Source organism: Cyprinodon tularosa, unplaced genomic scaffold, assembly GCF_016077235.1.
Source record: "Cyprinodon tularosa strain WSP-4 unplaced genomic scaffold, ASM1607723v1 ctg516, whole genome shotgun sequence".
NCBI lineage: Eukaryota > Metazoa > Chordata > Actinopteri > Cyprinodontiformes > Cyprinodontidae > Cyprinodon > Cyprinodon tularosa.
Window position 1 is genome coordinate 182,872 of NW_024039248.1, and position 11,333 is coordinate 194,204.

At 41.2% G+C, this 11,333-nt stretch overlaps 1 protein-coding gene across 1 annotated transcript; it reads right to left on the reverse strand.

Annotated features, from left to right (window-relative positions):
- Positions 1 to 729: 729 nt before the first annotated feature.
- Positions 730 to 10,927, reverse strand: fxn (frataxin). The gene is made up of 6 exons (XM_038303665.1): positions 10,793 to 10,927; positions 9,135 to 9,218; positions 7,799 to 7,887; positions 7,600 to 7,720; positions 3,650 to 3,747; positions 730 to 951 (listed from the first exon to the last, which is right to left on the reverse strand). Exons 1-6 carry the CDS (start codon positions 10,871 to 10,873, stop codon positions 813 to 815), a joined length of 612 nt encoding a protein of 203 aa, XP_038159593.1. The 5' UTR covers positions 10,874 to 10,927; the 3' UTR covers positions 730 to 812.
- Positions 10,928 to 11,333: the final 406 nt, after the last annotated feature.

An 11,333-nucleotide genomic window follows, 5' to 3' on the forward strand; every position in this document is an offset into this window, starting at 1 on the left:
AGGAGACGGGCTGCTAAGGTTACCAAGCTATTCAGAACAGATAAAACAGAGAAATGAGGCGCAGAAGTGTTTCCTGTCAGAAAGAAACCTGCAAACAGATCCAGACATGAAACATTTTATAAGCTTCCTGATATCCTCCTGGTTGTGTTTGGGGTGTAAAATTGGGACATCATGTAGTGGAGTCTTTCTAAAACGGAATCAGATCTGCTCAGTTCAATCTCTGTGCCTGAATTTTAGATTCATTTCACCTGCAAACGTGAAACAAAGAGTTCCTAGAAAGTTCTGGATCTGAATTCTAACAAATCAGTGAACTGAAAGACTTTCATATGGGGCCAAAATGGTAGCTTTAATATTTGCAAATGTGTGTGGAGAGTTGTGTGTCTGTATCTCGATTTGTGTGTGTGCAGTGGGATTTGAAAATCTGTAAATAAATCTGTAAATGTGTGAGGTCTTGAAGCGAAAATACTTCAGACACAAGTGTCTCTGTGTGTGCTTACAGATTGATCTACACATTTGCAAGTCTCAGTACACATTTGCAGATCTGAATACAGATTTGTGGATTTTTTACACATTTGCAAATCTCAGTACACATTTGCAGATCTCAATACAGATTTGTGGATTTTTTACACATTTGCAAAACGGATTACACACAAGTAGTTTTACACATTTGCAGATTGTTGTACAGACACACAAATCTCCTCACACATTTACAGATTTATTTACACACCAGAAGTATCGGTTCTGCAGATCGATGAGCCTTTGGAGCAATCCGCTCAGAACGGTCGTGGTCGGCATGCATAAGATCTGCTGCATCAGGAATGAGGAAGGTCACCCAAATGGATCCCAGTATTGAAGATGATGGAGAACTCTTTAGAAAGCAGCTGGTGGAGACCGACGCCATCATGGCTGTACACCCAGCGCTCTCCGGTCCAGTCGTACCGCTTCGGTCCGCTGTGGATGGGTAAAAAAGCAGAGGAAACAATCGTTAGAATCTGGATCACTGACGGACTAAAATTAACCTTTAAAATAATTCAATAAAGTCCAATTCACCACAGTAGGAGTTCTAAAGAACACGACCAGAACCAAAGAACATGTCTGCTATGTTTTAATGAATTAAAACTGCTGATTAATTGTTTATCTGGAAAAATAGTAAATTAAAATTAAGAATTCAGCATGGGGTTGAATAGAGCCTAAAGAACAGACCCAGAACCTCCAAAACTGAATCACCGTATTATTTAAACACCTCAGTGGGAAACCATAAATTCAAACTTCTGAAAGTACTTTAAATATGAAATTATTCCATCCTGTTCAATAAATGATCAGTGTTTTTAATTCAGAGTAATTTTCATGTGAATGTGCTTTACTGGAGGCATCCATGTTTGTCAAAGAACACTACTGCCACCTACTGGTTTGTGACGTCACGGTGCGGTATCGGCTGTTGATCAAGTCCCAGTGCTGTATCTGGTGTTTGTCACAACGCGCTATTATCCAAGTCATCTTGAAAACATTCTTCTTCCAAATGTTGGCTACATATTACGGGTTTTTTCTCTGGCCAGAAGTTCGATGGCAAATCCTCCCTCTTCAAGTTGGCGATCCAACGACCAACCCGTCCGTGGAGGATCAGGAATCAGAAAGGTGGAATAACTCTTTTTTTCACTTTTACCTGATGTATTCCAGCATCAACTAACCTGACTCCGCCAGATAGATTTGCTCCGTATATCCATCTGGAAACCTTCCGTAGAAATAATTTTGGGAAGGGGCGAAAATACTGGTTAGCTGATTGGCCTATGTTGGTGATAGACGGGCCAAATAAACCAATCAGATCAACGAAGCATATGACGTAACAGAGCGATGACGAAGAGGAACCAATTGATAGATCAAACTCTTGCCGAAACCAGTCGGGAGAAGAGCAAAACATCTTTTCCTCTGAGAAAAGCCTCCAGAGCAGTGTTTTGCTCTTCTTTCAGTGAAGAAATACTTAAAACTTGCTCGATAGCCACGCTAACGCTAGTTTCATCGGCTGAAGCCGTCATGTTCTTTAGACTTAACTGTCGTGCTTCTCGTTGCGTCACACCTCAACCCGCCTCAAAGCCAACGCTGATTGGACGTTCGTTTGGTGAACGGCTCCAAATTTTCTTCAACGGAGAGTCTCCAGACTGATTAGCGAGTGAAACCTTGAAAGCTCGCGAGATCAGGATGGTCTCACGAGGCTAAACCTCAACTGCCATGCACGTGGGCATTGTCAGTTTCACTAAAGCTCTGGTGAATTTCAATGGTGAAGTCCTCTGGAAATCTTCAATAATTGTTGTTGATTGCAGATGTGTCTAGTAGTTCCCATTGATTTAGCTTGTAAAGCGGGGAGAATGGCGCTAGGCTTACCGCACCGTGACGTCACTGCTGGAAGATGGCAGGAGGGAGGGGTTACTTACTATATTTGGGTAAAATGGCCGCTCCCAGACTCAGTGATTATGTTTTTATTTTTTTACTGATTAATGCTAAATTAATTTAATAACCGCAAATGTATTAGATTTAGGTATAAATAATGATCCATTGGTTATTCCTTGCTGACCGGACTTTTCCTTTAAACAAAAGGATTTTTATTTTTTTTTATTGAACCAAAATCACATAACAAACCATAATAAACTGATTTATCGTTTTTCTAGCATCATAAACTCAGATAAAAAGTGCTCATTTTTAGCTCTTAGATGAATAACCAGACCTTGAAGGCTTTGCCGCTTGGAGTCTGGAGGAGCTGCAGCACGACTGAGCTATATTACAATATTCTTATATATTGCGATATGTATAGATAAAAAAAAAAAAAGTACTGTGTATGTTCATCCGAAGATATTTTTGGTATCCAGGTTGTTTGTGTCAGTCCACGTCTTTTACTCTGACTGCCTCAGCTACAGATATGGCGCTGCGCCGCACTGCAAAATGGCTCCACGGCGCTATATGCCAGAGTTTCCCTCATGGTTTTAAGTAAAATGTTTTAATTTTTAAATCGATATTAGGAACAGAAAGCAAAAAAAATCACGATTTATCACCAAATCAACTCTTTCCCAAATCCCCTAGTTCAAACGGAGAGTACTTCCCAGACCAGAAGGTGAGCTCCAGCAGACCTTAGACCTCCATTCCTCAGAGGTTTCTCTGTTTTTGTTTGTTCGTTTAACACAGCCGGCCTCCAGCGAAGCGAGGCATTAATGACGGCAGCCATTAATATGAGATGCTATGAGACCCCAAAATAAAAATAAAAAGCTAATGTGTACGCATCAGTTTTTAAATATTTGATTTGGTTTATAAAAGAACCACTCCCCATTTTATTGATAGATGGATTGTTTCCTTTTTTATTTTAAGTGTCGGGCCTAATTACATGCAGACGATAGATGCTTTGCTCAAAGGCATTTTAACATGTGGAAAGAGCGGAAGCTGATTAGACTAAAAACAGTCTTCAGACATCCTGTCTTCCTGCTTGACCATATAAGGATCCACAGTCAGATCATGTGCAGGTCCAATTCACGGATCGGACCTGTACATGACAGAATCTGCCTCAAATTAAACCGTTTCTAATAAAAATGAACCTTCTAAGATAAAATAAAGCTTCAAACCAGAGAAGTGATGCGTTTTTATCGTCCCAGCAGTGTAATGGTACCTGGTAGGAGAGGAGAGCCAGATCTGCCTGTTGGGGGTCTGCTTGTTGATGACGTAGGTCCCATGGCCTCCGCCCACCTTCACCGTCAGCACACCACTCTACAACACGTTCAGAGATGACAAGTGTGGTGGTTTATTTTTATATGTTTGGGTTCCCCGCAAAGCAAAGGGTTAAATAACATTTAGACCAGGGGCCGGCAACCCAAACTGCTCAAAGAGCCATATCGGTAGCCTGGGTGCCATTCCGAACTTAGTCCCGCCCACAAGGTTTGAGGTCGGGAAGTTCGGTCCGGCTCTGCTCCATAGTAGCGCGAGTATGATCGCCCACTCTCTGGCAATCCAATCAAATTGTCAGGGCGGGCTTTATACGATGATGGACAGATGATCAACAGTAACGTAATCAACCACGTGACCAAAGCGCGCTTGGGCGACAACAACAATGGCTGCCGCTGGAGAGTTGAGGTGAGTAGATTCTGCTATTGGGTCTGTTCTAGAAGATATCGACAGCAAATTAATTTTAAAAGAGGAACAGAGAAACGCGATCAAGGCTCATCTTCTTATTCTAGGCGTGAAACTGCACGCTTTGATTTTTGTGGACAACAACTATGCCTCGCTTAACATACGTCACGCACTCCGTTGCTCTTATTGGTTGTAGGTCTATCCAATTGAGTGCAGAGGCATTTTTTTTCCTGGTTCGTTCGAAACACGCCCCATAATCACAGCTCTATGGAGCAGCATCAGACTCATTCTGACTAGAATTGAGTTGGACTACGTCAGGCTACCATATTGGACCAAAAAAACAAAAAAATCAAGCTGTCTAGAGCCGCAAAAATTTAAAAAGTCTTAAATATGCCTCATATAGCAGCATGGACTCTAAGTGTATTATCCCACTATAGAAAAGGACTACCGTATTTTCACGACTATAAGGCGCACTTAAACGTCTTTTTTTTTCCCTCAAAATGTGCAGTGCGCCCTTTGGTGCGGTGCGCCTTATGTGTGTTGTAACTGCGACTTTTGAGACCACCTCATTGAGGAGATGATGAAAGAGTGGCTGAATGTAAGGAGACCAGGTGTTTTTTTCCACTCCTCACCATCGCTGTTAATATGTAACTCCATGCGTGCCCATCTCACAGCTGATGTGAAAAACATGGGGAAACAAATTAACCCTGTGCTCGCTGTTCAACCGCTCGACATCGGTGTGAACCGGACCCAGCAGGTGCAGCAGAAGCAGCGAGTTTACATGCAATGTCAATGGTTGAGGCGCGTATAGGTGCAGCAAAAGGTCCCGCAGCGCGTTTTGAGCAGCAGGCGCAGCGCATCGCGCTGCTGCTGCTCCAGATGGAAAAATTGAAGTTTTGCTGCTGGACGCGCTGCATCAACCAATCAGAGAAGCGGATCTGGGAGCTGACAGCGAGACAGACACAGCGCTCTGATGACATATTATATTAACACAAATGAAAAAGGCTGGATGGATGAGGAGATGATGAAAGCGTAGCTGAGGCAGGTGTATGTGAGGAGACCAGGTGCTTTTTTCCACGCATCACCATCGCTGCGTGCCCATCTCACAGCCGATGTGAAAAAAAAGTGAATCAAATGGATACTGTGCTCGCCGTTATCCCGGGGGGTCTGACAAAGGAGCTTCAACCGCTCGACATCAGTGTGAAGCGGCCGTTCAAAGTAAGGCTGCGAGCGGCATGGGAGCGATGGATGACAGACGGAGACCACAGTTTCAGGATAAGTGGAAGGCAGCGCCGGGCAAGTTACGCCACAGTTAGCGGATGGATTGTACATGGACTAACGTGTCTGCTGGCTCTGTTGTTCAAGCTTTCGCAAAAGCCGGCATTATTTCTGAGGAGCTGCGCTGCACGGAAAGTGACTGACAGCGAAGAAGGGGAAATTGGCATGTCTGATTTAGCGCAGCTGTTTAATTCAGAAAAAGAGGATGATGACTTTGATGGGTTCGATTAATACTTTGTAATAAATACATGAATAAAGCACAATCATACTCAGTTTTGCCCCCGCTGTATTTTTAAATACGCAGTAGAGGTATTTAAACGTAGTAGAGGACATGTACCTGTATATAAAAAACGCGCCCTATAGTCCGGTGCGCCTTATATGTGTGTTAAATACAGAAATGGCACACATAACTGAGACTGCGCCTTTTAGTACGGTGCGCCTTATGGTCGTGAAAATACGGTATGTGGGGTTAAATATATAATAAGCATTCATGATTAAATGTTTATCAGGGAGCAAATGTCACATAGCAGCATGAGGTGATGGAGGAGCAGTGAACGCTCTCATTGCGCGCTGCTTCACCGCGCAGTTTAAGTTTTGTTGCATTGATGAAATTATAGAAACAGGATCAAGGAATCTTTCCATGCTGGACGTGTTTCTGTTGGGAGGAGTTGATTGAGTCATGAGGAACCAAGCAGGAACTGACATCCATCAGAGCAGAGCTCTCTGACCCTAAAATCCCACATCCTCCTCCTCCTGCGTGCTTTGGTGTGATTTATAGTTTTAGGATTTGGGGGGAAAAAATGGAAGAAAATTCCCATCCCTGTATCAGAGCGCTACCTGTTCGATCTGTGGACGGTTTTCCATCCTTGCAACAAAACTAGCAGCAGTAGTTCACTTCTTAAATCTACATTTACTCTCCTCTAATTTATCCAGAAGTTCTGCAATCGTACTTTTCTCTCCCTCCCACCTTTGTGACCGGCTGCATATTTAGCTTACCTTCCCTGGAAATGCCTTTCCAAATGTTTATTTTTATATTTGGACAACCTCTCATTACCAAGCAAAAATGCAGGCAATCCTTCCGCATTGATAATGAAAGAAAATGATTCGGTCCATCCTTTGAATCCTCTTTTCTCAACAGCTATCTTCCTTTTTTCCCCTTTGGGATCCGCGGTCTGAGACACTCCAGCAGCCTGACACCGCGCAGCGCTGGTTGCCAGTTATGACACCTGATCTCTATTATACAAACCTTTACAGCATTGGAAAACATAAATATTTTATATTTGACCTCCTGCACACCATATTAAAATAAAAAAAAAAAAAAAAAAACGATTTTCATAAATTTTTTGAAAAAGCTCCAGGGAGCCGCAAGGGGAACGCTAAAGAGCCACATGCGGCTCCGAAGCCGCGGGTTGCCGACCGCCGATTTAGACCTTCAGTAATCTGTTGCTTAATAGAGAGAAAAACAGATAATTATCGACTTCTCTTTCTCCTGTGCTCACGGCCCACAGGTTGAATAATTTGGGTTTTTAACTACAGATGTGTTGGTGATCCTAATGATTAAAGGATAACTATCTGCTTTTAGTCTAAAGACAGAGTTTAAATTACAAAATAAAACAACTTTATGAAGGTGAATTTTTTTATTTCCTGAACTATGATGTGATATCTATAGAATAACTGAAAACACAAACTTTTCTGCCACATAAAGTTCAGATAAAGTCAGAAAATCAAATGTAAACTGTAGTTTTAAGCAAACTGGGATCAGAAAAGCATCAGAAACCTAAATGTTAATGTTTAGATAATTCAAAATGGACGAATTACTGGAAGGAAAAATGGACCAAATGTCTTCAGCTACAGCGAGGACGCCAGAGGAACCAGCAGGCGTCCCTCAGAGCTTCGCCTTGGCTCATTTCTGACCATGGGTCACCTAGGTTACTGTCGACACATCTCACATTTAGATTATAATCTAGATTACATAAAACTGTGTGTGCGCTCCTGTTTTTGGCATCAAAGTGAGGACTGTCTGAGCCACAGGGAGGACGTTCCGCTGCTCCTAACTTCCTATTTTACTAACAGGTTTCAGATTAAAGTGTAAACCGAGTTCAGGCTCAGGTTAGGATTATCTACCCCGGTAACAGGTTCAGTGTTAGAGCTTAGAAGGGTGGAAATGATCCTGTGTGTGTTTACAGCCGACCGTGTGAAGGTGTGACGCCTTACAGAGAAGAGGATGTCGTATTCTGGTCCAGTGAAGGCTTCATCTGCCAGATCTTCAAAGTAATCGGCCAGAGCTTCCAGCGTCTCGTCTGCCAGCTTCTCATAGGCGGCTTCTGACAGCTCCCTGTCAAAGAGAGACACAGACGTCTGAGGAAATGCCACTTCCTGGTGACACGTCGAGCACCCAGCAGCAGGGGGATACCTTCTCTGCACAGGAGGAACTTTCTCCTTTCTGCTGATGGAGAGAGAAAGGCTTCTGCTCCGGCATTCCTCAAATCTTCTCCGTCCACACTGATAAAAAAAAAAATTATAATAATAATAATAATCGTAATCTGGAAGCTCACATGGTCTGCTTGATAGAATATGAGGTTCTGTTAAAGATCCAAGAGTAAAAACTGCAAAGCATCACAGTCTGAACCTGGAGTGCCTTTGATGACGTGTTGTGAAACGCTGCCTTGTCTTATGACAGGAAGTCTGGTTAAAACGGTTTTCTTGCTCAGATTTGCAGGAACTTTAATGCCTTTAATGTCAGATCAGATTCTGTTATTCAGTTTTAACTAATATTAATAAACTAATTCCATGAGTTTATACATTTTTTACGTTAAACCGTGCATTTTTCCTCCTGATTTAACTGATTTAACTTCACATTAAATTCATGAACGTCACTTCTGATCAGAAGGGTCAAAAGTATTCATGTTTACCCAGGTAGAAGTATAAATCCTACTGTTTAAAAACATTTTTATTAGAAGTTAGAAGTGTAAAAGTACCATTTGTGAAACTACTTAAAGTATAAAAGTAAAAATAATGCAGGAAAAAAGTAAGAATAGAAGCTTTAATCCTCATACTGGTTACTGCATTACCGTATTAAATGAAAAATGTTTCTATAATTCTGGATGATAACTTCCTTAAACTTCATTTTCTTAATTTTATAACTAATGGGAACACTGTCAAATTTAACTTTGCATCATCATGAAACACTATTTATTTTGGTTTGTGGTGAGCAACAAGTTGGGGCAGCACCGAGTCCAGCAACAAAGAAATTAATTGTCTGGATGAAAAAAATAATTTTTTATTTTTTGTTTTTTTAAAATACCAACAGGCCAGAATGAAAATGAACTTAAATAACCCAAAACTAAAGAGTCTGAAAATTTAGGGACTAGAAGTAAAAAGTTTTTTAAAACATAATTACTCCAGTAAAGTATAGACAGCTAACATTTCTACTTAAATAAGCTACCAAAGTATTTGTACTTTGTTACTTGATACTTCTGAATATATTGACGTTTGGCCTTTTCAAAGTATTTGTCTCCGTGAACCTGAGCAGATTTAGCTTTAAGAAACTTTGCTGCTTAATCTTCTAATATTGAAAGAAACCTGCTCTAAGCACCGCCATATAAATACAGCTTTTATTGGCCAATGATCCAGATTTTAATCTCATTGTTTTCAGCATTTTAAAAAATGATTTTTACCAGGAGAAAAAAAAAAAACAGTGAAACCTCCAGAGTTAAAGGCTTATATTGTTGGTAGGAGAACAGTCTGACCTCCCTGACAGGCTGGAGGAGGCTGGGATGGACGCTGCGTGCCGTCAAACATCGAACCTCCTGCAGGGCAGGCAGCCTTTGGATCTAAAAAGAACAAAACCTTTGTTAGATATTTGAAATAAAAATCAGAACTTTAATATTTATGGAGGGTTAAAGTGGACAAAAATAAATTTAAAAAATTTAAAATTAAATAGATAAACGCTCCATTAAATCTCCCTATAAATATTTTAGTGTAACATTTATTTTATTAATATAGCACTATGCAAATAAATGTACCATTAAACTATGAAATGTAAAATAATTAAATGCGTTGTTATATAAAATAATAATTCATGGTACATTTATAAATAGGATGTTCTCTTTAAATGCATTTATTTTGTAGTTTTTTTTTATAATTTTTTTCCCCTTCCAAAATAATTCAGCTTCTTTACAAAGAAAACAAATTAATAAAAACAACCACACAGCTGACCCCTCCCCCTCCTCAAACACTGGCTATACAGACAGCAACAAGATAAAGATCAGCTGTTAATGGCAGCCAACTCTCAGTCTGCCGATATCTATGACTAACATAAAAAACAAACATTGGGCAATAGCAGCATTGGCGCTGATATATGGGGTGTTTGTGGTCCGTCAGCCAATCAAACTCATCCCTGTAGCAAAGTTAACTACAAACTATTCTGCAAATGTGTCAGAAAAATTGCATCTCAACATAAAACCCAAACAGCCCAGCATCATGTTCTTCAATCCAAAATGCAACAAATAAGACAGAAGAAAAGGTTCAAACCAAACAGAATTAATGGGAGATATGTTCCCCACTAATAATAAATTATAGAAAATTCAAACCCAGCGTTATAACTGGTTTATTCCTGAGAATTTCTCTATAGTTATGCTGCTATAGGCTTAGACTGCTGGAGGACAAAGGGACCCCTTTTCATCATTCCGCTTCATTCTATCTCTATTTCTCCATTCTGTTCAGTTCAACCCCACACATTATCTCTCTCCTCTTTTTCTCCCTGAGCATGCGTGGGTTCTCTCCGGGTACTCCAGCTTCCTCCCACAGTCCAAAAACATGACTGTTAAGTTAATTGGCTTCTCTAAATCCTCCTTAGGTGTGTTTGTGTGCGTGAATGGTTGTTTGTCCTGTTTGTCTCTGTGTTGCCCTGCGAAGGACTGGAGACCTGTCCAGGGTGGACCCCCCCTCTCGTCCACTGACAGCTGGAGATAGTCACCAGCAGCCCTGGCTCGAATAAAGTGTGACAGAAAATGGATGGACGATCTAATTGAATTGTCAGTAAAAGAGCGTTGAAATGACTGTGAATATGAGATAAAGAAATGTGTCCTCCGCCCAGCAGATGGCGCTAATACAATACTAAGTGGTGCGAAATCAACAGAAGAAGAAACATCAGTTCAAACTGTTTTGGATCAGCTGATTGATGTGTTTTCAGCAAACATGGCACCCAGCGGTGGGAAGTTAATACAGAGTTGGTATCTTCCTGTTAAACACGAACCGTTTAGGGTGGGATATAAAATACAGAGGAAGTTAAACCTGATAATGCTTCATAAGTCATCATCTGACCCAGGAGCCATCGTGACCGCCAGCCGCTGGCCCGGTAAACACGAGCGTTTTCTGGATCGATGAACAGTAAGTCTGATGTTACCTGATGGAAGCAGGTCCTCTGCTGCAGCGCGAGGAGACACATCTGTGGAGAAATCCTCCACGCTTTGGTGAAGAAGAACATAACCTGCTTCCGAACCCAACAGCTATGCTGCTGCTGCTGCTGCTGCTGCTGTTTCCTCGGTGCTCAGTGGCAGTTGATGCGCTCTGCTGCCACCGCGTGGACTGGCGGTGGAAGCGCCCCCTCCCTGCAACCTTTCTATGCTGCTTTCTGGGTTTCACAGGACGCTTTTCTCCAGATTTAGTTGGAGATTAGTGATCGGTCTGGGCTGTTTAGAAAATCAGCTGATTTAATGACGCACCTTTGATGTAAGTGAGATCTATTTTTTATTGATATTCTTCCTTTCTTCTGGAAAATGACATCTTCAGCAGCTTTAAGCTGAGGGTCAGCGGTGTCAAGTAGAAAGGACAAATGCTTTTTGAGAAATTATTTTAACTTGTTACTTATACTCCTTATATTTTTATGTAATCATCTCTAATTTCTAGTCCTTACATAAAAAAAGACTCTTTAGTTATGTGTCATT